The 26,482-nt window shown below is 41.5% G+C and overlaps 1 protein-coding gene across 5 annotated transcripts in view; it reads left to right on the top strand.

Annotated features, from left to right (window-relative positions):
• erbin (erbb2 interacting protein) overlaps positions 1-24,058 on the top strand; it is a 64,741-nt gene extending 40,683 nt beyond the window's left edge. For 3 of the 5 annotated variants that reach the window (XM_023961204.2, XM_023961203.2, XM_023961205.2), the window contains exons 10-27: positions 952-1,096; positions 2,636-2,708; positions 3,976-4,105; positions 4,184-4,299; positions 6,642-6,711; positions 9,238-9,337; positions 10,277-10,398; positions 13,417-13,578; positions 13,655-13,837; positions 13,909-14,026; positions 14,105-14,288; positions 14,741-16,127; positions 16,381-16,518; positions 18,705-18,761; positions 18,970-19,125; positions 20,916-21,008; positions 21,095-21,169; positions 21,844-24,058. In XM_023961204.2, the coding sequence (XP_023816972.1) occupies positions 952-1,096; positions 2,636-2,708; positions 3,976-4,105; positions 4,184-4,299; positions 6,642-6,711; positions 9,238-9,337; positions 10,277-10,398; positions 13,417-13,578; positions 13,655-13,837; positions 13,909-14,026; positions 14,105-14,288; positions 14,741-16,127; positions 16,381-16,518; positions 18,705-18,761; positions 18,970-19,125; positions 20,916-21,008; positions 21,095-21,169; positions 21,844-21,951 (3,417 nt within the window). In that variant the 3' untranslated portion in view covers positions 21,952-24,058. The remainder of the gene's footprint in view (positions 1-951; positions 1,097-2,635; positions 2,709-3,975; positions 4,106-4,183; positions 4,300-6,641; positions 6,712-9,237; positions 9,338-10,276; positions 10,399-13,416; positions 13,579-13,654; positions 13,838-13,908; positions 14,027-14,104; positions 14,289-14,740; positions 16,128-16,380; positions 16,519-18,704; positions 18,762-18,969; positions 19,126-20,915; positions 21,009-21,094; positions 21,170-21,843) is intronic. The other 2 variants (XM_078955983.1, XM_023961206.2) reach the window with 1 other exon arrangement.
• Positions 24,059-26,482: the final 2,424 nt, after the last annotated feature.

Consider the following 26,482-nt stretch of genomic DNA (forward strand, 5'->3'; position numbering starts at 1 on the left):
GTAGCTCGCCATCCAATGCTGTAGAGGTAACTGGATCCAAAAGGTGAACGGAATAAAAACCTGGCCCAAAGGGCAGTTGAGTGTATAGTCTGCTCAGGCTTTTGGTCGGAACAGCGAAAAAGGATCTCTGGATGACAAGTTGGCGTTTCAAATACAGCCAGCCACAGCAAAAGGTAGCAGCAGCTACCTAAAATGCAATTTTAGGCTTAATTTTCTTTAAATATGTCCTCCAATGTTAGAAAAATGTGCAAGCACAGGTTAAAAACTCAATTTTCTTTGGAGTAGGTCTTTATTAACTTCTAACACATGTTAAATGGTTTATGGCAACCAAATAACAGCAGAAAAAGGCTAGACAGATCAAAATAGAGGTGGGATTCTAAATATATTTATACACCCCGTCTTCGCCCAACAGTAGCTGGGACGGGTTCCCCAACCACAAAAGTGATAAAGCTGATTAAAATAATGGATGGATGGATTAAGTGCAAATATGTCTATATATGATTTAGAACAATTATATCATGATCATTTTTATGTCAAGATCAATTTATTAATTAATATCTGAAAAAGGATTTGATATATCGATGTAGTTTTATTGTTGTCTTTTATCTCCCTTTGTTTTTCAAAATTGCTTGAACTCTGTCAATAAATCATTCCAAAAATATCTGTCTTAATCAATCTGCTGTAATTATTCTGATGATATGTGATCAAAATGTTCCTTTTTTTTTCCATCCAGTCCACCTGCTTATACTGAATCTGGGTCAGCGCATTAGCTCTGCTGCCAGCATTTCTGCAGCATCAGCTGTAACCACAGACGGCGTGTCGAGCAGAGAAAAGCCTCCATTAAAAATGTGTTTTCCACCTCAACTTTAACCCAAGACATCAGGACCCGCGACCCAGGGTCATTCCAGCAGCTGAACCGGTTTTTGTTTGTTTGTTTGTTTATCTGTCCAGATGGTGGGGAAGCTAAAAAATCTGGAATATCTGGACATGTCAAAGAACAACCTGGAAATGGTGGACGAGCAAATCAGCGGCTGTGAGAACCTGCAGGACCTCCTCCTCTCCAATAACGCCCTCACACAGCTCCCCGCCTCCATCGGTGAAGATTACCGCTCGCGGCGACACACACACACCTCATTATAGGAAATTCTCTTATGCAACACCTCACTTTTATGCCTTCAGCCCCTGCCAAGTATCTATAAGTTTCTGGGTCATTTGTCATTTCGTGTTTTCGTTTCCTGGGAACTGATGTTTAGCTTTTCGTAACAGACGTTCAAAAAGAATGTCTTCAGCCACGTTACAGACCTTTGCTAACTTTCTAGTCTGCTGAATGTCAGAACTCCGTGGGAGAATATCAGGGTGAGCTACAGTAAATGAAGAACCAGACTGTAAATTTCAGTTTAAAAAAAAGAGTGAAAAAGAGTTTGGAACTACAAAGTACACATTTTAAACTTGAAAGAAATATTGAAAACATCTTTAAAAATGAGAACATTTTAAAACGTGATAAAAAAAAAACTATAAAGCCTTCAATTTTACCAAATAAAATATAATGTTTTAGATTTTCAACTTTTGCTTTTCATTGCTTTCAGTTTCGCAATTTACAGTTTCAATTCAGACTTTTCGTTTACGGAGTTGATTCTAATTTCTCTTGGGGTGGGGCTTTGAGCTCATGGGCTACCAACACATGATTAACACTTTCGGGGGGGGGGGGGCATTGTCACTACTGTATGCAACATCAGAGGAGGGATGACGCAGGCGGCGCCAACCACAGATGCTGTCAATCATGCTGCTTAGCGGATCAAAGCCCCGCCCCCATTTAAAATAGGGATCAACTTGCAGAAGGCATGAATTGAAACTGTAATTGCAGGACTGAAAGCGATGAGGGAGAGAAACAAAACATTAAAAATTGAAATATAAAAGAGCAGCTTTTACAAATAAACATGTTTTTTGGTAACAGTTTAAAGTTTATCTATTTTTTTTCATTCAAGTTTCAAATTTCCCTTTTTTTTCAAATTTGTATACCTTCTTTCTGTTTTAACATTAATTTTTTTCAAATTTACTATTTTATTTTTCAAAGTTTGCAAAGGTTTAGAGTTTAAAACAGATTTTTTTATTATTGCTTTTTCCTTCACTTTATGCTGATTCAGATTCTACTTCAGATCATTTTTTTTTTAACCTTTTTTAAATGTCCATTTTTCAAAATCTTAGTTAAAAATCACTTGGATTGCTCAGAGTTAAGAACACACTGCTCCACAGGTGCTATTCTTAATCTAGTGAGATTAAATCCGTCACTCCAGCTGTGAAAAGGCCTGATCAGTCATGTGTTACACTTAAATGATGGCGTTAAGTTGCCCCACGCTGGCAGACGTGTCCGTAACAACACAGCATGCTTCTTTAAGAGCACTTACGTTTTCAATTCCCCCGGGCAAAATGAGGTTAGGCCAGGGTGATAAAATCAGCTCAGTTCAGGTTTGTCACCATCAGAGTTCATTACGACCAGGCTTATTGATGCGGGTAATAATGAATCTAATGAACTCCCCTAACCGGCTATCCCGTTCTATGGTTCAACTGCAAGCGAGAATCAATAAATGTCCCGCTGTGCTGGATTTATCCGTCTAATCGGCGTCTTCGTTTGCAGGCTCACTGAAGAAACTGACGGCGCTGAAAGTGGATGAAAACCAGCTGATGTTTTTGCCAGACTCCGTTGGAGGGTGAGGATTGAAACAAACAAAAAAAAAGCCAGACATTCGTCAATAATTAGGTTTTTTTTCATCATATGAGGCATTTGTTGATTGATCAGACAGGATTTTGTCTGAAGTGGAAGCTATCCAGTCCCTCTGCCATTCTCATAACTGTCGACGGGTCATAAAAGCTGAATAGAAGGGTTTTTCTTCTTCTTCTTTTTTTTCTTATTCTACAGTTTTGTGGTCATTTCTCATGGTGTGCAGACGCATATATGCCATTAGCTAAATCAGCCACGGCTCATCTCAGCCTGATCTTTCCCACAGCAGGCGCATAAATCCAGCAGCTGTCTGCTCCCGACGCGCGTGGAAGCCCGCCGCACGCCGGCCATCACTCTGGCCTAACAAAAACAGATTAAGCTTCACTTAATCCGGTTTTTGTTTTTAACAAGTTCTATTTCTGGAAGCGAAGCAGACCAATCACCTTTTATCAACAAAAACAACTGCAGCCGCCCAGGCTTGTTTCCACACACCCTCAACGATCCCTTATATCAGAACACGCTTCCTTCCACTCACTAAACACGGGTTGAATCTTAATCCCGTTCAAGGGTTGTAGACTGATCTAGCTCTCCTTTTTATTTATCCTTGGTTTATATCATTCAGTGCTTTCAATGGGCTTCCTGTGTTTTAGTGGGACCTCATAAAATTCCGGTTTTGGTTTGGCCTCACTGGATTTCCCATTGAGTGTTTTTATTTATCTTTCAGCAGAAACGCTGCTTGGTACGCGTTTTTTTTTTTTTCCAGTCTCTCCATAAATCAAGATTTTTTGGAAGCAATCTTAACCCTTTTCTTCAAAAAGAGAAGGATGTCCTGTGTTTAGAAGCACAGCTGCAACAGAACAACAAATTTTCTGATGATGGGCATATTACAAAAAATCCGCTTAAAATTGCATTTTTGAGTTGTTGTTTTTTTATTCAAATCACTGTGAATCAGGAGCAGACAAAATTATGTCAAAGATACGATGGTTGTGCCTCAAGCTTCCTGCTCCCCTCCATGCTGATGCACTTGTAGACGACCAGATTGATAAATTTGTTTTTTTTCCTTGTCCAAGCCAGCATCTGGCTCAAAACTGCACAGCTGGATATCGAACATTGTTCACCAGTTTTGCTGCACTGGTAATGTTAGGGTGGGGTTATTATCTATCAGGAGAGTGTGTAAACACAGCAATCGGGAGGGGTTGATTCTTTCCAGTGGTCCCGCCCACAACTTAAAGTTCTCCTCCGCCCTCCTCTGTCAGGCTGACCGCTATCGATGAGCTGGACTGCAGTTTTAATGAAATCGAAGCCTTGCCCTCCTCCATCGGCCAGTGGGTTGCCATCCGAACCTTTGCAGCCGATCACAATTTCCTGACTGAGCTTCCCCCTGAGGTGAGCACGCCCGCGGGACAGTCCGAATGCTCGGCCAACATCCTTTTTGGCTTGAACGTCTTGGTGTGTCTTTCACAGATGGGCAACTGGAAGAACTTAACCGTGCTGTTCCTACACTCCAACAAGTTGGAGTCTTTGCCTGAGGAGATGGGCGACATGCAGAAACTCAAAGTCATCAATCTGAGCAACAACAAGTGAGTCTTTGCTCTGAGCCTCAGTTCCAGCTCTTTAAATGATTCCTCTTAATTTGTTTTGTGTCTGCCTTTTACATTCTCATTTGTAATCCTCTGATTCTTTTTTTTTGTTTTTTGTTTTTTGCACAATACTTTCACCTAGAAAAGACTCAGGAAGTACATAAAGTTTTAATTTAAATAACTCTTTGCACAAACTGAATAAAGAAGGTTAAAATGTTGCATCAGGTTCAGTCAAAAACTGGATTAAAAGTATTTTCTATTGAAACCAATCAAATTTAGATTAACACTTAATTTTTTTTTGGATAAAATGAAAACTGAAATAGATAATATGAACAGTTTATATAGTCATCGTAGACCCACATTTAATCAAACAAAAAATTAACTTATCAAACTCCATGAAATCTGAAAGACCAGAGCCATGTGTGCCTGTTAACACATCCATTTTGGTTCATCTATCCTTCCATTGTTGCTCTTTTACCCGTCTATCGTGGCTCTTTTACCTCTTCATTGTTCCTCTTTTACCCCTCTATTGTGGCTCTTTTACCTCTCTATTGTGGCTCTTTTACCCCTCTATTGTGGCTCTTTTACCCCTTCATTGTTCCTCTTTTACCCCTCCATTACGCCTCTTTTACCCCTCTATTGTGGCTCTTTTACCCCTCCATTGCGGCTCTTTTACCCCTCTATTGTGGCTCTTTTACCCCTCTATTGTGGCTCTTTTACCCCTCTATTGCAGCTCTTTTACCCATCTATTGTGGCACTTTACCCCTACATTGTGGCTCTTTTACCCCTACATTGCGGCTCTTTTACCCCTCTATTGTGGCTCTTTTACCCCTCCATTGCAGCTCTTTTACCCCTCCATTGTTGCTCTTTTACCCCTCCATTGCGGCTCTTTTACCCCTCTATTGTGGCTCTTTTACCCCTCTATTGTGGCTCTTTTACCCCTCTATTGCAGCTCTTTTACCCCTCTATTGTGGCACTTTACCCCTACATTGTGGCTCTTTTAGCCCTACATTGTGGCTCTTTTACCCTTCTATTGTGGCTCTTTTACCCCTCTATTGTGGCTCTTTTACCCCTCTATTGTGGCTCTTTTACCCCTCCATTGTGGCTCTTTTACCCCTCCATTGCGCCTCTTTTACCCCTCTATTGTGGCTCTTTTACCCCTCTATTGTGGCTCTTTTACCCCTACATTGCGGCTCTTTTACCCTTCTATTGTGGCTCTTTTACCCCTCCATTGCAGCTCTTTTACCCCTCTATTGTGGCTCTTTTACCCCTCTATTGTGGCTCTTTTACCCCTCCATTGTTGCTCTTTTACCCCTCCATTGCGGCTCTTTTACCCCTCTATTGTGGCTCTTTTACCCCTCTATTGTGGCTCTTTTACCCCTCTATTGCGGCTCTTTTACCCCTCTATTGCAGCTCTTTTACCCCTCTATTGTGGCACTTTACCCCTACATTGTGGCTCTTTTACCCTTCTATTGTGGCTCTTTTACCCCTACATTGTGGCTCTTTTACCCTTCTATTGTGGCTCTTTTACCCCTCCATTGTGGCTCTTTTACCCCTCTATTGTGGCTCTTTTACCCCTCTATTGTGGCTCTTTTACCCCTCTATTGCAGCTCTTTTACCCCTCTATTGTGGCACTTTACCCCTACATTGTGGCTCTTTTACCCTTCTATTGTGGCTCTTTTACCCCTACATTGTGGCTCTTTTACCCTTCTATTGTGGCTCTTTTACCCCTCTATTGTGGCTCTTTTACCCCTCTATTGTGGCACTTTACCCCTCAATCACCAAAGTAAAATACCTAATACATATTCATACATATTAACTTAGAAACAATTACATTTTCCAGTATTTTAGATTCCTGAAAACTAACTTTGAGTTTTCCCAATTGCTCTCTTTTCGAAGTTTAATTATTGAATTAATTGTTTTGTTTATACTTCCCCAAATGTCTTTACAATACTGGAAGTATGGTAGAATTAATGTTGAACATAAAATATGCATGAAGGTTGCTGACCCGTATTACAGACCATCTTTATGTCCAGTTGCAGTCATTTAGAAAGTCCTGCTGTAAACATTAATGCAAACAGTGAACATATAAATAAAAGCAGTCCCTGTGCGATTTTTAAAGCGTAAAATATTGTGACAGTTCTTACAGCATTATGACCAAGTTCTGCTTTGGAAGCTGATTGGGGTTTTCATTTTTCAGCTGTTCCAAACTCTTCACAGCAGAATCATTTCCTCCTGAAAATAAGCTTCATGCCAAATCCTGTTTCAAACTTTCAGGATCTTATTTGTGGTTTCAAACTTGTTTTCGTGAACCTCTGTGACCGAGACCGTCTTGCTTCCAGGTTGAAGAATCTTCCGTACAGCTTCACCAAACTCAGCGAGATGACTGCAATGTGGCTCTCTGAAAACCAGGTAAATAAAAAATCTGCAGCACCTCAGCGCCAGAACCAGAAGGGCCAGTAGCTGACAGGCAAAGTCATCCAAAATGCAGTAAAACTACGTCCAGGACATTTGAGCACAACACGCCAAATAGCAGGGCAGGTCAGGCGGGGTGACACACTACTCTGCTCTTAAAGTGGAAAAGGATCCTAATTCATGTCAAAAAGCGATATACTTAATTGTTTAATGAGAACAGAGTGGTAATTGAGACAGACGCTCTGAGATCTGGTGTGTGGACGATGGTGACGATCAGATAAAGAGCGATGAAAAGGCTCAAATGGAGTCAGCTCCTGTGGGTGAGTGTCACGCCGTCCTCTGTCTCTCTCCGGCACGAATGAAAGAGATCGGGCGTTCAGAGGAGACCAAAACTCCACCTCCTCCGCTCCTCTGCTTTGATAGTTCGTCCTTGAGGAGGTTCAGATATGCATCAAACGGAGCCGCCGTGGAGAAGCAGCCATCTCCTCTGTCCTTCCAATTAGTAATCGAAAGTGAATAAATGTCATCTATAGGGCGCCTCTGCTGCCTCACACGTGCTGCTGTGGGCTTACAGGTGGGGTTTAGGCGAGGCCTCCTGCAGCTTCATGCAGGAACAGCAGACAGAAAAAAGTCCCACGGGTGTCCGAGTCCAAGCAGATTAGAGGTGAAGACAGTCTGCTTGACATGAGGGCTTTTAATATGAGCATATTTGAAGAATGGCTTGGAAATGTCTGCATAACATGAGGAATGAATCCCCGGGTGGAACATCAGTTAAGGTCTTCAGATGATTTTTGCTCTTAAGAAGCAGAGAGGGAGACTTCTTCAGCAGTGCATCTCAGAATTTCAGCCCGTGTGGATGTTATGAACTGGAGGCACTTTATCTTATCCGGGATCTTCTGACATAAGACCTCATTCCTTTGATTCCCATGGCAACATATCCATTTAATCTATCTTTATTTCTAAAACGGCTTATACCTGAGAAGTGCACATGCACACCGAAAGGCAGAGAGGTTTGACTTTAGCCTGAGGAATGACAGAAAACTCTTCATAAAAACACTCCCGGTTTATTATGAAAGCTCAGCATGTAGATAAAAACAGCAATCTCTTTTTCAAACAATTTAAATAGACGTTTGCTTCAGGTAAAGCACAGAAAATGGTTATCCTTCCAAAAAACAAATGTGAGCATCAACAACAACAGCATGTTCACAAGGAGCCTAACGGCTCAAAGCAAGTCTGTATTTTCCCAAACAAAATGTACGTTTACAGTCAAACATTATAAAAAAACATTTAAGAATTAGACCTGCGAGCGGCGTGGTACCTGCCCTCGCTGCCCCCTTTTGGGACACGCCCTCACTGGCTGAGCGGGCGCTACACGCCCCTCACTCTCACGTTTTTCAAAATGGCGGCTTCTCTGTTTGTTTTCGCTCCATGGCAACCATTTTATTTTTTGATTGCTTAGGAGCGGCAAGCAGGTCTAGGTCATTTTTAGAAGAATCGTCAAAAGTATGTTTTGAATCTTTTTTTGTTAACCACGCCCACAGTCCTTACATGGTCATAGCACGTGTCATATTGTTTCGTTCATCTTAAGCAAAGGATTCATGTATTTCGTTTTTAAAAAATTACGAGCTCGCCATGCTAACGGCGTTCAAAATCTACAAGCTTTAAAACCAACATTTTTCCCCCAAGTAGCTTCCCGATGATGCTCCAGGAGGTAATAGTTGGAAATCCCTAGGAGTAGTTAAAATATGTACTTAAGCACTAAAGGTGTTTTTCTTTTGGGGGGTGGGGTGGATGGAGGGGTTTTTCAAAATGTCCAAAATTCCTCTTTACCAGGGTGCGTTTTTAAGCATGTGGTTTTCACTCCCTGCAGTCCAGGACGACTAAGGGACAGAATGAAAGGAACTATTCGCGCAGCTTCATTAGTGAAGCTAAGAACAAAGAAAATGCTCTTGTTTGATGTTGGAGCTTCCACTGCATATTTTTAATAATAAAGGAGCAAATCTGAACCGGGTAAAGTCTGAGGGACACTCTGGAGCTGTAGGTCGTGAAAGGTCAGGCAGGTAAGACGAAGCCGGGTCGTGCGGAGCGCAGGATGCTCAAAGCCTGCAGGAGGATATTCTTTGCATATATTTTGATCTTTTCTCCTGTGCCTCTCATCACATTACAGACGTTATATTACTTTAGTTTGTTTTATTAATGCAGTTCTTGACAGTAATCGCAGGATTGACCTCAGCTTGATGGAAGTGATTGAGATTGGCTTAATTTTGGGAGAAATTTGACTCAGAATTCAGACGTTTTCACAGATTTCAGCTGCTGGTGTCCTTCAGCTAAGAAATGCAGATCTGAACTTTACCCCTTCAGAGTAAATTTAAAGCATGAGCATAGATTTCATTAAGACAATGTGTTTTTACACTTGTGTTTTCTGTGGCTTTTATCTGCTCAACGTTTCAGGCCAAAATCAAAAGTTAGAAAGTTATTTGTCTTGGATATCAGACTCTCAGACCCTCTTTCTGTCTCCTCCAGTCCAAACCCCTCATCCCTCTGCAGAAAGACGAGGACCCGAAGACCCACAAAGTAACCCTCACCAACTACATGTTCCCGCAGCAGACCAGGACGGATGAGTGTGAGTACGCAGAGACCCGTCCTCGGACGCCCCATTTAAAGAAACAAAAACCAAAGAAAAAAAACGCAGCTTTCTCATCTTTATCACCGGCGTCCAGGTGACCTACAAGGATCCCCAGCTGCATATTTTATGAGATTTTGTCACCTGATTCTCCACGCGAAATCCTAACCCACTTCATGTTGAGCATCCATCTGTTGGTCCGCTCTGGGTTTCCATTACAGCAGAAGGTTCCCACTCACCTGTTGCATCTTGGGTTCCCCGTAATTACGGGTTCAGGAGCTTCTATGGAGGTGGCGAGTCGGCTGCTTGATTTTCCTGAAATCTAGCACTTCCTGCTGCGTTCTATTCATTTCTTTTGAATCCGTCACAGCCCAAGTGCGATTATGTTTTACAAATGCACGCAGGGGAGTCATTTGCTGTGTTTTACTGAACCAGACTTCTTTATAGAGGTTACTTCTTACACGGCGATCCGCTTTGGAGGCAAAAACCTCGCATAAAAAACGTATAAGGGGTTCTAAAGAACTTTCATACAGGAAACCACACAGATTACTACCTTAAAGTCAAAGTGAAGCTTTACATTGGATGTGCATTTCAGCTAATGTTTCTGCTTTTTCCTAGAGGTATAAAAAAGCAAGTAAGTATTAGAAAAATTTCTTCTAGAAATTGGGGTAACCGCATAAAATATATATACTAATGCAAAAGCATTTTTTATAATAATCACAGGTGTACTGCCACAAAATGCTCTTCAAAGTAAAACTTCTAGGTTAAACAACATGTTTTCTACTCTGTAAATGATCATCAAAATCTGTTTTAATTTCTAGAAACCAGCTGCATTTTAAAGGGTTCATCCTCTCCCAGCTGCTCCACAGCTTCCTCCGTCTCCTCGTGCGGCTTCAGCTCCATCTAGTGGTCTAAAGCAGGACCTGTTTTTAATTCCAGACGTCCCCAACTCTGATTCCGAGAGCTTCAATCCGGCGCTCTGGGAGGAGCAGCGAAAGCAGCGAGCTCAGGTGGCCTTCGAGTGCGACGAAGACAAGGATGAGAGAGAAGCCCCCCCGAGGGTTAGTAACACACCCGCACTTTTATTTTGAAACGCTACAACATGCGGAGAAGCTTCACCTTGCCCTTCTTTTTAGAAATAAAGTGGAATTTCTGTCATCTGCTCTGACAGAAGCTTTGCAGATTATTAATGTTTTAACAGTTTATCAACTCTTCCTTCTGATAAATCTCCAAATCAATCACTTGTTTGATTGATTTTCAGACTTTAGGCAAAGCTTTTAAAGCAAATCAAAAATATTCCCTTTAAATTTAAAAAGTTTTCCAGGATTCATAGTTTAAAAATGTAAATAAAAAAACAAAGTGCTGATTCTAGCTTATGAAACTGAAGGTTTTCAGTCTAAAAACACAAACGCAGAGGAAGTGGAAGAAATGTGGTCTGAGCTGAAAGGCTGTCACACCTCACATGCTGCAGAGCGAATGTTAAAGAGCTCTTTCAGACACTGTAGGTGGTAGAATCAGGGGAATAATGACTCGCTCCATGCTTGTTACACAGCAATTTTGACTGCAGCTGAAGCACAATTCCTCTTCCTGTAAAGACCTCTTCCTCTGTGGTCTGCAGCTCAGATCCGTTCAATCACATCCAGCAGCAATCTCTGCTTTATTTACAGATCATCACGGCAGATTAAATTACCCCAATCGTGTCTTGATCTTATCCCAAAAATGTTGTTTTTGGTGGTTTTGACATGTTCTTGTAACATTTTTCCTAGGAAGGAGGACATGTATAAAAAAACTTAAGATTTTAAACAGCATTTCTGAGCGTTTCTTGCTTCAAATCGTGATGGATCAGGATAAAAAAACAGCCGTTTTAAAAAGCTCTCAGGTGTGACGTGGCAATTGAAATGGTCGAGCCAAAGTCTCGCTGCTCCGCTCCATTCTGATCCACCCACTTGCAGATGATTTCATCCATGTATGTGTTTGTTTGATGTGTCTGAGCTGGCATCTGGCTAAAAACCCTACGGCGGGACGGCTCCAATATCTCTTGCAATTTTTCTTTCACCGCTAATGTTAGGTTGGGATTGTTAGGGGGCTGTAAGCTAGGGGGAGAGAGAGTGTGAAACAAAGGGGTGATGGGATGTCAGCAAAGCCTTAAGGCCCATACACACCGGGACGAATTTCGGGCGCGATATTCGCCGACGTTTAACGCCTCGTGACTAAACAAAGGGCACCAATGTGAGTGTGCACACCGACGCGAAAAACGCCACGCGTCAAAGCGTCACTTTTTAAAAAACGCCTCTTAGTCGTTTTTTTGGTTTGACGCGCTGCGTCAAAAACTATACGACCAATGAGAATGGCGCTTTTGCAGACGTGTCTGGAGCTTCTGAAGTTACAGTAAAACACAACTTGGGGGCGCTCAAACACAAAACTGTCTTGCTGAGCACACATACGTTACGGCGAAGAAGATAGACGCCAAGTAGCGTCTACACTGCCGCGAAGAAATAAGACGTAGAAGATGCACTCACTGACGGACATTCTAAAATATCCCTGAAAACGCTCATGATACATTTTCAGCTCTTGTACCAGTCGATAAAACTCCCCATGTTCTTCTCTTCTCGTAACTATGGGATGTACCCAAAATCGACGTCTTTTCCGGCGTCTTTCATCATTCAACAGAACAATAATTTGTTCATCGCTGGAGCTAGAGCTACTGGTGCTGGAAATATTCATGTTTTCTTTGTATTATTCTGACAAGCGCGTAAATACTTGCTCTCTTCTTCTGAGTGAAAAGCGACTTTAAGAAGCCTAAAGTTTTGCAGCTCCACCTTGTGTACAGGGAATGTCAGGGAATGAATTTGCATGTTCACTCGGCTCATCGTCAGCGAAAATCGCCTGGGTGTGAACACAAATAACGTGTTGAAAAACGCTGGCGAATAACGTGCGCCGATATTCCTCCCAGTGTGTACGGCCCTTGTCATTTTTAGCCCAAATCAAAAAACTGTTTTGTTCTCTACGACATAGTTTCTGCAGTTTCTGCTCTTGATTCACAACGGTTTGAATTAAGAAAAACAATTTAAATCTTAATTATCTTTATATATGTCCTCGTTCACCAATTCTACAAGTTGTCCCCTAAAAAGATGAGTTTGGTCTGTAATGTTCATCAAGAAACACTTCAAACAGAGAAAAACCAAATTATGAAAAATAATCCAGAATATTACATTTAGTTTTTTTCTTTTAAAGTATTTATTTGTATGATGGAGCAGAAAATAAGGATTTTGGTCAAGAACAACAGTAATGTAATGCTGGTTATCAATGACGTGGGTCAAAGGTTTGCACACACTGTTGCTGCTATTTTGGTCCATTCCTCCTCGCCGATCTTCTCAAGAGCTATGATGTTTTGGGGTCTTCTGTTGGGCAACACAGCCTGCCAACTCCCTGCAGATTCTCAATTTGATTGTGGTCAAGAGACTGACTAGAACACTCCAGAACCTTGAAATTATTTTTACGTAGTTACTCTTTTGTTGCCAAGGCAATTTGTTTGGGATTATCGTGGAATATCCAAGCATGTTTCGTTATTAATGTTCCCACTGATGGAAGGAGGCATTTGCCCAAAATCTCACCACACATGGCTCTGTTCATCCTTTACTTCTTATCCTGGTCTCTTTAGAGAAAATGAGCACCAAATCATGGTGCTTCCACCACCATGCTTCACATCATCAAATCCTTCTCTGGATCATCCAGATGGTTTCTGGAGAACTCTAGGCGGTCCTGAACATGTGCTGGCTTAAGCAGGGGGAACTTTGAAGAACTGCAGGATTTAAATCCATGTTGATGATACTATAGTAATCTTTGTTACTGTGATCCCAGATCTCTTCAGGACATTGAACAGTTCATTTAATGGATCCATTCAACACTAAAAGTATCTTTAAGCTCCTTAATAGATCTGCTGTTTACGAACGGAGCTTCTGCTGAACCGAACTTCTCAGAAAGTAAAACACGATGCAGCTTGTTAAAGGGGTTCAAACCAAAAACATGTTTGCATCCTCGTCTCTAACTCAGTTTTGCGTGTGTTTGTGCACATTCAGGAGGGAAACCTGAAACGATATCCGACGCCATACCCAGACGAGCTGAAGAACATGGTAAAGACAGCACAGTCGGTGGCTCACAGGCTGAGTGAGTCCAGTGACGACTCGGGGAAGGCACCAGCCGAGCGGAACCACATCGGAGTGCAGGATGTCGGCGTGAAGGTCAGCTTCATCTTCATTTCAGGAGAAAAGGATCACTAGTATTCCCTATATTAACATGGCATGTTATCTGCAACAGGTCATTGAGGCCCCCTGTCCCAATGGCGTAGCATCAGACACCGAACCCCCGGTTTCGACCAGCACCGAAGCGCAGAATCCTTCTGCAGAGGACTCAAAAGACATTTCTGAATCTGTTAGTTCACAGAAAGCTCAGATGAAGTCTTCAGAGGCCTCCACGATGAACCACGAGGACACTCTGGAGGTACTTTGACTTTGATCGCCTTCATGTTTCCTCAACAAGAAACGCAGTAAATGAAGGATTCTGATTTTCAGTATCCCGAGGAGCTAACGGATGAAGAGGTGGACATGAGAATCGCAGAGATGAGGCCGCCTCTCATTGAGATTTCCATCAACCAGCCTAAAGTGGTGACTTTAAGTAAAGACAAAAAAGGTAACCATGGGATTGGAGTAATTACTGGAGGTTTAACTATGAAGCGTAGCGCCTTACTGTCGCCTTTGCATCCGTCAGATGATGGGAAAGATGCCGACTCCTTGCTGGATGACACTGTTGCCAACAGCAACCAGAACAACAGCAACTGTTCATCCCCGTCCCGTATGTCCGACTCCGTCTCTCTGACCACGGACAGCAGTCAGGACAACTCTCTGTGCACGCCTGAGAGGGAGGCCAGGATGCCATTCCTGCCTAGAAGCCGGTCAGTACTATTTTACCACACCTTTAGGTCTGTGATCAGTAGAAGTTCCTGTTCTTAACTTATCGGAGACTCAACAGAATAGGACATTTCCAATCGTTCTTTGATCTGGAGACTGGAGAGAAGAAATTTACCGCAGAACCAAAAATCTGATGGAACAGAGATGGACAGAAAGAAAAACACTGGACCATCTGTCATTAGACTAAATAGAGAAGCACGTTTGTAGATGTAACAATGACGAAAGCTTGAACACCAGGGCCAAATCTCCAGTGTTGACATTCTTTTGACTGCCGTAACTTGCGAAAAAATGCTAAAATTTATGTTTGGTGTCGCCGGCGACACCTCCAGTGTTAAAGGGTTACGGAGACCAACCCTCAGATGTGAACGGGTGACTCTGCAAAAGTCTGTTTCATGATTCTGATTTCCTCCTTTCGCCTCTGACATTCTTGCTTAAGGGAAGAAGATGAGAACATGAACCCGCCCAGGGACACCACCCCTCTCCTCCACAATGGCAACGGCTCGGAGACGTCCCTCCCCTCCCTCCTGAGGACCCAGCCGCCGCTGCCGGACTACGATCTGTGCATGGAGAACAGGCTGGCGTACAGCAAGTGGGACCAGATCAACATGAACGTGACCAAGCTGCCGAGCTACGACGCGTACCATCTGGAAGGGCCGGACAAGGCCAAGAACGGCCCGATACCCCAGGGGGACCTGAACGGCCAGCAGTACGCGGATCACATCCAGAATGGGAATCAGAACGGAAGTGAGGGCGTGGGGGGGCAGAGGGCGGAGACCTCCTCAGTACATGCCGCCACCTCGGCCGCGGGCAGCGAGCTGTCTCTGTCCCGCAGCACGGAGGAGCTGTCTCCAGAGAAAAGGTCCTACCTGCCGCAGGTGATGAAGTCGCACAGCATCAGCAACATAGAAGCAGGAGGCATGAAGCTGTACTCCTTGGATGGAGATGAAGATGGAGCTGTGATGGGCAGAATGGTGGGGGTGGGCCCAGGAGCGGGGGCTCAGGCCCAGAGCATCGTGAGGAGCAAATCAGCCAGCCAGCTACTCAACGACCAGCCTCTCCACGTCTACAACAGCTCCTCCACGTCCTCCTCAGACCTGCTGTCCTCCTCCATGCCTCCTGCCACCAGCGGCAGGTATCCCGCTTCCTCCAGCGTCGGAGCTCCGCCCCCTCAGTACAACATCCAGTACACAAGCAGTGCCATGCCAAAGGAGAACATGTGGGCTCAGAGGTCACCGGCTCCTCCGGAGCAACAGGGCTACTTCTCCCATCCACCACACTCGCTCGCCAACACCAACTTCTCAAACCGAAACCAGGCGCCCCAGTACCCCCTGCAGCTGCAGCAGCAGAAGGGGCCCCCAATGGCCCCCAAAGGCGACTGGACCAAGGAAAGACTTTATCCTGCTGGCGGCCAGGTGAGGAGCAGCACTCTGCAGAGGCAAAGCAGCGGCGCCTCCGCCGCCTCCATCGGCGAGATGAGGCGCATGCAGCCGGCCGAGGGGGAGTACATGACGTACAGGGACATTCACGCGCCCCCCAGAGGCCCCCTGGCCATGGCGGCACAGAGGCCCTTCTCAGCCCGCACCTACAGCATCGACGGTCATGGAGCGTCCAGGCCCGTCAGCGCCAGGCCACTCCCACACGAGCTCTCAGAGCGGACCATGTCTGTGAGCGATTTCAACTACCAGCAAATCAGCCCCAGCAAGCGGCCCAACGCCAGGGTCAAGTCCGAGCACTCGCTGCTGGACGGGCCGGGCCCGGGAAGAGTCCCCGCAGACTGGAGAGACCAGGTGATGCGGCACATCGAGGCCAAGAAGATCGAAAAGGTAAAGCGGGATCAAACTTTCTGTGAGCAAATCACTTCAGTCTGTACCTAACGGAAACAGTTGAAAGATGAGTTTTTAGAGTTCAGCTCCAGACTAACAGTTAAAACAGTTTCAGCTCCAAAGTTTCTGTGCAAAAAAAAAAAAACAAGACTAACCACAACTAACGGCATGTTTGTGTGTTTTCTGTTTGTGTGACTCGTTTGGTTGGATTGCATGGTCACCTCTCCTGCTGCCGGTTGTTGCGTGTGGTCAGAATGCTCTGTCTCGCTCCTATCATTTCAATAACTTCCCACTGAGCTGGTCTCAGGACGGAAACTATAGGGACATGCATGCCAGCCAAGGCTCCCTGGTGTTTAGTGGCAGGGATGGACAGCCCTACCTGAGCTTCTGTGTGAGTACCGAGAGCCTCTGCGGTTCCTTCTGGAGCTCCAAACAACCCAGGAACCTCCTCTTCCTCTTTGTTTCACTTCCTTCAAGGAAACGCATGTTTCCCTTTTGTCCCGTTCCCCCATCAGATCAACAGAAGCCATCTTTCACTTCTCTTCATTTGACCTTTCAAATCAAATCTCCTAAGTCAAAATAAATGTTTTTAGCACTGCAAATCATTTCTGTTTTTAACCTTTACTTAAATATTAACTAAAACAAGGTTTACAGCAAGAGATGGTGCTTTTATTTTGAAATGTTCTCCATGAAAATTTTGAAACTATTAAACTTTATTGCCTTCGATGGAAAACATTTCCTTCTTTTTTTGGTGTAAAAGTAAAAGGAAAAAAAACACCTTTTTTCACTTTTTTGTTTTAAAAATTGACCAAACACTTTCAAGAGTTGCTGCAACTAAAAAGTGTGAGGATGCTCAGACAATATATCTGTTTTCCAAAACCTAATTAATCTACTCTAATAGACTGACTATGGGTATTTTTTGCACTAAATTAAAAAAAATGAATAGTAAATTCCAAGTTAAGTTGCTTTAAAGGGCTTGTTCTTAAAATGCATCGGTCATTTGGTTAATTTTCTTTTTCAACGTTATTTTATGCAGTGTCCTTTAGTAAATACGTCAGATTTACCGATTTCCCTCAACATAAATCCACAGCTGTTACATATTTGTAGCTTGTTCTTTTTGTACTCGAACATTAATTCCCCACTTCTATTCCCCTTTGATCAGTTTTTAAAGCCTTCCCAGTGATCTTAAACTCTGATGATTCCGTTTTAGCTGAAATCAAAAAGCCTGTGGCGGTTTTTTAGGACGTAGTTTCTGCAGAGCGGCAGTAGTTCATTAGAAATTTGCCTCAGATTTGTGGGCAGGACCGTCAGTGTGGAGCAACCCCTCCCCCCTTCCCCTCGCCGTTGCTGAGAGCTGGAAGCAGAAAGCTTATTTTCTACGTCACAAATAGACTATTGTGTTTTTTATAGTCTGCTGATGATTCACAACGATTTGAATAAAGGAATACCTGGAAATGCAATTTTTGGCTGCATTTTTTACATATTTTTATTTATGTTCTCCGTCATCAGAAAAACAAAAACAAGTTAAGAACTACAGTTTTCCTCGGAGGGAATCTTTAAACATTTGTTCAAAAGTTGTTTAGAGTTTAAAAGTAGAAAAGGGACTTTTACCAATTTTTATTGTTGTTGTTTTTAGGTTGCATGAAAGCTGCTCCAACTGTTTAAGTTTGAAAAACAGAAATGTTCCTTGAGAATCCTCAATTTAGAAACTTCCTTTTTTAGTTTACATAGAATTAGCAAACCAAATATGGGTGTTATTTGCATGAATATATTTAAAAAGAAAACTGATGTTTAAGCTGCTTCAAAGGTTCTTATAATGAAGACTAATTTGGTTTACTTTATTTTTCCACAATCTTTTAGTTAGAGTTGCTGATTTTTCCCCAAATAAATCAAAGTGACAGGAATATCTAACATATTAGACATTTGTTGCTTTAACCAGACTTGTATATTAAAGGTTTTCATCGTAATTCCGTTTGTTTTTTTGTCGTCAAATATTCAACATTTCCTTTCCTCTAACTGCAGTAGAATCTAATTTGCTAATTAACAAATAATGTTATAACCTCTGACATTATGTAGTAACAATTATAAGACACAAAAAAATCTCTCACTTTATTAGTGCATTATAATCATACCAATTGGTCACATTGCTCATTTGGGACACTTTAACGATGCTAGGCTCCGCCCCATTTGGCTTTAGAGTTTCCATAAATTCATGGAAGATGCTGCAGAACAAAAAAAAAAAAAATATCCTGCAGAACCGTTGGAAACTATTTAATGATCATCGGATTTCCCATACCATTATAGTCCCACCACATGAATGCAGTTAACTGACATGGACGCTGTCGCCTAATTTTTTTTGTTTTTTTGTCATTTGATTGGCTGATTGGATGTTTATGTCAAAGTGTACCTAAATGAAGTGACCAATGAGATTGCAGAATCCACAAAAATGGGCCTTTTCCTTCAGCTGTCATCTACTGCACCCCCACTTTGCTACTGAACGACACTTTAAAAGATTATATTTGACTCCAAAAATAGTTTTTTCTGATGATACGTGTATATTTCTCTTTTTTTTTATAGGATGATGGTTTTCCTCTCCAGGGTGGGCAAAGCTACACCATGGACCCACACAGAAAAGTAAGAATAAAAAGCTGATTTTTGGAAGTTGAATGCCCCCCAATCCACACAGTGATGGGATTATAACAATAACGCTAATTTACACTCATAACAAATAAACAAGAAGGTTGAATAAGGCATTAGATCATAATAAAATCACATCAGTCGAAGGTTAAAAATCAATATAATCCCTGATTACAATGAAGAATCGTGTGCTTTTCTGTCCCAGGTGCCTTTGATGAACGGCCAGATGGGCCCGTCGGTTCGAGCTCCAACCTCCATGGGCCGCCACCCGTCCAGAGAGCAGCTCATCGACTACCTGATGCTGAAAGTCTCTCAACCCCAGGCGCCTCCCCGTTACCCCCACGACACGCGGCAGCAGGAGGTGAAGAACGCTCCCGTGTTCCTCTGTACCCGTCCCGACGTCGACGCCAGAGATCAACCCGTGTGCTTATTTCCGGGCCGATCCGCTGATATTCATTTGCAGCAACATATTGCCATCAAACTTTAGAATAATGCAAACGCCAGCAATAACTCATTTTCTGCATCACCACTAACAAAAATCAACTGTTTATGCTGATAAATGTAACTAAAACGTCCCCGATGTTTTGCTGTGTAAATAAGTAGGAAGAGCAAAGCAGACTGGAGATATTGTGACTTGCATAAACAAAAAGGATCACGTGTGTGACGCAAACACAATGTGGCTTTGAAGCCTTTGATTGCTGCTCATGTTACAGTTTTCATCAGCAGGTCAGGTTAGTGCTCGGCCTGTTTGTAACTCTTAGTTCTTAAAAAATTAGCAAGAAAAACACCCCCCCCCCCCTATTTATTTATTTTTATTGAGTTTTTAACATATTTTCGAAATGGACAACACTAACAGATTACAAGAACAATTTGTGGAAAGAAAAAATTAGAATAATGTAGAAGAAGAAATAAAAATGAAAAAAAGACAATTCATCTGTTTTTTGCGAACTCATTAATAAAGGTGGACCAAACATTGAAAAATTTCCCTAATTTTTTCTAAATTTAGAGAAAACAAAATGATCCACTGGATGTGTGTGTGTGTGTGGGGGGGGGGGCTGTTTTTGCTTCCAATTTAAAAGTATGATTCTGCGTGCTCCCCCTATTTTTTTTTATTATGGAATACCAGACACTTGCACTTTTTACTTATCAACAACTAAAACGTTTTTAAAAGCCATTTAAATGATAGGTCTACATTTTGATGCTCAAAAGGTTGTGTGAAAAGGTCCAAGAGGCACAGAAAGCCGCGCTCATGTTGTTTGTTTGTGTTGAGAAGACGAACCAACTGTCCAAACTTTGAAGTGAGAAATGAGCACGGATGCCCGAGTTTGGGTTCGCGAGCAGCAGGTTGGAGAACGGTTCATCTGAGGCCAAACCCCATAGGAGGGTTCTGGTCAGGCCACTTTAGAAAGGCCTCAAGTTGACTAGAACAAGATGGAGCAGTTGTCTCCCAGCTGCAGGGTTGCTGGTTCCATTCCTGGGTGAAATACTTCAATGCCTTGAGTGTGAAAGCCTATTTGCATAAACTCACATGGAGGTGAGGAGCGCCTGGAAGCATTCTTTTCAGGTTTGGAAATTTATAGCATCCCAAAAATGATTTCCTCACATTTTCACAAAAGCAAAAGGTGCTGCATTTTTCTAATGCCACAGTTTATTGTCTGAAACTGTCAAAGAAAGAAGCTAAAACAATTTGTCCTAATAGGATTCCAAAGCCTTGTGGGTAAAGAAGTTCACAAGTCCTTTAGGATATACATATATAATATGTGTTTATGTATATATATATATGTATATATATATATATATATATTATGTGTGTATATGTATACATGCAAGTATGTATATTTAAGGTATTTTGTTGCATAAAATTGAGCAACAGTTATTGTTTTATTAGCTTCCTGTTATTTGTTAACCTTTTACTTTGAAACTTTTCTCCATTTCCTCTGAGGCTTTTTATCATTTCTTAAGCCTCTCCGTTGCCTTTTAGAATGAACCTTCAGTGTGGGAACTTCTTCAGACTTTTTTAATATATATATATATATATATATATATATTTCTGTAATTGTTGCCGGCATGCGCCGTGTCCTCTCGCTTTCTCCTGACGTGGGAAAGTTGCTGAAACGATGGCTGCTAAAAGCTGTGTGGGTGTCGTTTCAGATCCGTGTGAAAGTGGAGAAGAATCCAGAGCTGGGTTTCAGTATTTCAGGTGGAGTAGGAGGCCGGGGAAACCCCTTTCGTCCTGATGATAATGTAAACTCTCGCCTTAGATTCTACTTTGTTTTTGTTTGTTTTAAGATAAGAACGTCAATGGAAATCTCTGTTCTGTTTCATTGCAGGGCATTTTTGTGACAAGGGTTCAACCTGAGGGCCCAGCTTCAAAAGTCCTTCAGCCTGGAGACAAAATCCTTCAGGTATCCTGCCTTGCGGTTTCACCAGTGACTGTATATGAGAACTGGAGTGAGCGAGTGTGACATCACCCATAGAAAATGGTTTACTTCTGGTTCCAACCAAATCACCTAAATTCAGTCGCCTTTGTTTTTGTTTTGTTTTCGTGATGCGGTCGTCGCCACTTTGGAGCCAGACGGCTTCAGTAAGCAGCATTGGCGGTCTGAGTTTCTATGGCAACCACTCTTGCTATATCAGGAGGGAGCTTTTTGGAAGTCCTCACCTCTACCACTTGAAAGCGGGCTACACATATGTGTTAAAAGATTTTCAACGTTGGATGTGGGGGGCCAACAGGCTCCACCTACTTTGATTGTGGCATCTGATTGGCCACCTCATAACATAAATAAGCTGTGCTACAGAAAATAGAACATGAAATAATATGAGGATCATCAAGAACATGTTTAAAAAAAGCTATCAGAGCAAGAATGGTTACTAATAGAATTTATTTCTCTATAAAGGTCAATGGGATTTTAGCTTCTTAAAGCCAGTGGGTACTTCCTGTTTGGGAGGGAGGGGTCACTCAGTCCAGTTCTCATATACAGTCAGTGGTTAATATTGGGTACAGAGTGGGTAACGACAGTTTACACCAACGTTTTGTCCGCTTTTTAACGAGAAATAAACCCGTTTCCTTGTCTTGCAGGCTAACGGATACAGCTTTGTGAATATCGATCACGGGATCGCCGTTTCCCTCCTGAAAACATTTCCAACCACTGTGGATTTATTGATCGTACGGGAAGTGCAAGCATAGACTTGAGCGGATCGTGGGTGGATGGGGGCGGGGGGTCGACATTCGCATTTTTTGTACACACAAAAGACTCGTCCGGCACCTTTTGGGACTATTCAAAGTGGAGACGCGCAGACGTCTCTGTGGAACCGATCTAACGGGAGAAACCACTGCGTGAAGTGGATCTAAGCGCGAACGCAGCAAACACCTGCGAGCACGAGTCCTCAGAAGGCCGTCACTGTGGTGTATATAAATATATATACATATATATTTTTTATACAAAGAAGCTGAAGATATGACATGCTCTGATGCAAAGACTCAACTGTGGTCTCTGTACAGATCATACTTTTTATCCAAAACCACATTTTTATTTTTATTTTTGACATCAGATGGATTTGATGCTGACCACTAGGGGGCAGAGCTCCCTTGATTCTCCTCCAGTTTGCCTTTTTTTTTTTCTTCAGTTTTGAGGAGTGGAAACAAGTTTCTGGTTTGTCCGGCAGCCTCTTCTGGAGGACTGTGTCACGTCATCGGTGTGGAGGAGACGAATGTAGATCATGGAGGCGTTTTGGTTCTGTGGAAATCCTGCGGCGCGCCTGAGCCTCGCTTCAGCTCCAAGAACACACCTGGACGTCAAACCCGTCCGATGTAGCAGAGGGTTGGGGAAGCTTTTACCATCCCTCCCAGCAAAACAAGTTTTTTCCACACACAAAAAAAAAAGAAATTGGTAAAGCTGTGAAAGTGAAGGTAAGAGGTTGATTGGTTAGGAAAGACATCTGAGGGATATATTTTCCGTAAGTGACTGGCAGTTTTTCTTTTTTTTTGCATGGGAAGAGACCACAGGTTGCCTTTTTTAATTTTTCGTCTCGAAAAAGTGTGATCACGCCTCACTTCTTGAGCAGCTTTTTTGTTTTCCTGTCGCCGCACAGAACCGTTGGGAGACGCAAAGTGCCATAGACCTCGAACTGTTCTAACCGGGGAGGACGCTTGACCCCCTACGACCCGAGCAATACTCGCATTTCCACAGTACGTCAGCAGCAGAGAGCAATACTTAAAAAAAACCTTTATTTTAATTCACACATGATTTTTAAACAAACCCTGATAATTTTACATGAATTTATACTGTGAAATTACTCCTTTTTTTTGGTAACGAAATGGCACATGATCATGTAAAGTAGTGCTTTAAAGGTAAATCTAAACATGTCGACACGTTCACCGATTGTTGTCGAGTGCCGGATGTGTTGTGTAACTTTGGGATGAAATGCAAACGCTGAGCTGCTTTTGGATTGGCTGAGACAAACCAGCAGGATCGGCTTCGACTGGCCGGGCTTTGATTGGGTGGGGCTCGTTTCCGATCCTCTTGTTTTTTTTCGTAGCTAGTTCAAAATCCAGCAGCGCATCTTGCTCCCGTTGTTCAATATAAACGGAGCAGACTTAATCCAAAGCAGATTATGTCTTCTGCTTTTTTTTAAGCCACTGTCAAATCGAACTAAAAACACTGTGGAGATTCTTTTTAACATTTTGTTTTTAGAGTTGTGGAAAGGGAGCTGGTTTAAATGAAGTGTGGCGAATGACAAATATCCAGAGCAAATGACAGGATGTGCATTTTTACACTGAAGAAACGTTATTTTTCATGTCATGTTCCGATTAGTTTTAACTTTTTAAGACTAGGGAGATTCATTTCTGGGTTTACAGTCACTTTATATTCATGACAGTTAAAAAACAAACAAAAAACTGTCTGATTATTTTAGACAATTACGGGAGATAAAATATTCTGTTAAATGTTCCACATTGGTTTGCTTCTTAAGCCCCCACTTTGTATTTATTTAGCAGACGTATGTGGGTATTAGACCTTACTAATCAAATTGTAAATACTCTTTTTTTTTTTTTTTTTTTTAATGAAAAAAATGAAGTGTCAAATATGGCATTAGTGACTTGCGATTGTAAAAGCAGCAATAAATTGCAAAGCAGGGGCGCCAAATTCAATGTAAAGCTAGAGTTTTTAAGGTTTCTGCGGAAACGGTCACAATGAAATGATTGGTTCAAGTTTACCCAACATTCCAGATTTTGTACAGAAGTATCCGTTTCAAAAATAACCTGTGGGAAATAAACTAATTCTGTTTAACAGTGATTCTTGTCTGTTGTTTCCTTTATTGGGTTTATCTTTTATGAATAAAATGGGATTTTGCAAACAATGTTGCTGCAATTTATTTGGTTGAATGCTGTACATCTATAATGCTATACGGCATTCAACCCATTGTTTTCCTGTTGCTCTTTTTTTATTTCTTTATTAAAGTATCTTCCACCATTTTTTTGGCGCTTCACTCCTACAATTTTTCAGCTATTTTTTAACCATTCAACTATTAAAATGTTCAGCCCTTTCAGCTTCAGCGTTACACGTGGACACACACACACAAGGTTGCCAGTTTGAAACCCGGTGCAGGCCTTTTTCACAAACATATTTTTTTTGTTATTGTGATTTTTTCACTTTATTTATGGTCAACTTTGATCATTTCTTTATTTTTTATTTATTTTTTTGCTAATTATTATCCTTTTTCATTTTCATTCAGCAGTATAGCATTCAACCCTGCATTTTCTTCTGGAAGTGCAGCTCCTAGTCTGGACTTGTAGTTCCATCAGTCAGAAGAAGCAAAAACACAATACAATTAAAGATGCAGTCCCGGGTTATGATAAAAAGCAAAAAACTACAATCAGATGCACATTTAAATTAGCTGTAAGGACAGATTAAGAAAGGCGACTTTTCCAGTATTTCCACATGTTAGAATGAAAGCGCAGAGCACTAAAAACAATATATTACTTACATTTTTTCTCATAGGTGCAAAACTAATGTAAAGTTTTGAATATTTATTCAAGCAATTTTCACTTTTCATTCACGAAAAGGTTATTTTTAAAGCTGTATGAATATTTGTAATTATGCATCGTGTAGTTCAGAAGAAACGTGCATTTTATTTTACAGATCTTAAATATGTGTTGGACAATTCTAGAAGAGGAAAAAACAATACAAAATTGAACAATGTCTAAGCAGGCAAGAAGAAAAAAGCGTCCTTGTGAAGGACTTGGGCCATTAAACTATCAGAGTTACAGTAGTTAAGTGTAATCTGATTACCTTCAGTTTTTAGATACATTTGGTCTCTTTTCATCGGTTTGGATTAATTTCTTGTAATTTAATTCCAAATAGTTTGATTGACTGATGTCCTTTTATTTTTAAATTCAAAGTAAAATACTTAAAAACAAGTAACACAAAAGTGATTACGTACAGTAAACCCTTGTTTTTCGCGGGGGTTACGTTCCAACAAGACCCCGTGATAGGCAAAATCCGTGAAGTACAAACCTTTATTTTTTTAAACTATTATTAAACAATTAAATCCTCTATTATACATTGAAAAGAAAGAACAAACCAATTTGCAGGCTCAAGCATTTGTTTCACAAATAGAAGTACTTTAGAAACCTTTTTTTCAACAAATAACTGTACTGTACTGTCAAATAATAATTTTAATGAATGTGAACAGAAGGCTTCAAATCGCGGAGATTAGCCCCGCCCACCGCGACCCGAGTATTGGACTAAACGGGAGAAAATTTAAAAATGATTATGAAAAAAATACAAAGTACAGTTGGACAAATAGTGACTCAGGTGTGTTTCACTGCTCTACAGACTGAGCCGCTGCATCCTGACTCCGCTCTGCAGTATTTTCTTCTGTTGAAGCCCGCGGTGCAGCTGTGTTTGTTCGGGAGAAGAGCAGTTGTTGTTGTCGCTCTTTTTTCTGCTTTGCAAAAAGATCCTTATACACCGACATGCCACCATCAAGAGAATTTGTACATAATAGTGAAAATTTGGCAAGCTGATTTACGTACGTGCACATATTAAACTGCAACGTTATTGACGCACAGGTAGAGAGGAAGCGGAGTGACTTTTTAGCCAATCAGAATGCAGAACACAATGCACGATGCAAATCCGTGAAGTAGCGAAACCGTGAAAAGCAAACCGCGTTATAGCAAGGGATCACTGTACTCAAAAAGGAGTTGTAGAAGAAAAATCTTAAATTCCACCCGCAGTCTTACGATGCATATGCTTTTACACATAATTATATAACCATTTTTCTCATAAACTAAATAAAAAAATTAAAGAAATAATACCAACAAGGAACGATTCATGGTTTACTGTATCATCGTCCCATTTGAACTCTCAATTTTCGAATTTATACCTCTATAAATGTTCAGTTTGTATATTTTTTAATTGTCACATTTTTACTCATTTTTATACTTTCCTACATTTTATTCCACAGCCTACACACAGAAATACACAGAAATACATTTATATATTTTGGTTTTGTTCTTACACATGTTGTCATTCTTCTTCTCTTTCCTGAACCTGAAACAGTTTTTGCATCTTCTGTGTTTTCAGCTTCATAAATCATTTGCATTGTACTATATATATATATATATATATATATATATATATATAATGTAATTTGAAAAATATTTATTTTTGCCTATTGATATTTTCAGCAACATTTTTAACATTTCCACCTTAATT

The sequence above is a fragment of the Oryzias latipes genome, chromosome 12 (genome assembly GCF_053564925.1).
Source record: "Oryzias latipes strain Hd-rR chromosome 12, Olatipes_Hd-rR_3.1".
NCBI lineage: Eukaryota > Metazoa > Chordata > Actinopteri > Beloniformes > Adrianichthyidae > Oryzias > Oryzias latipes.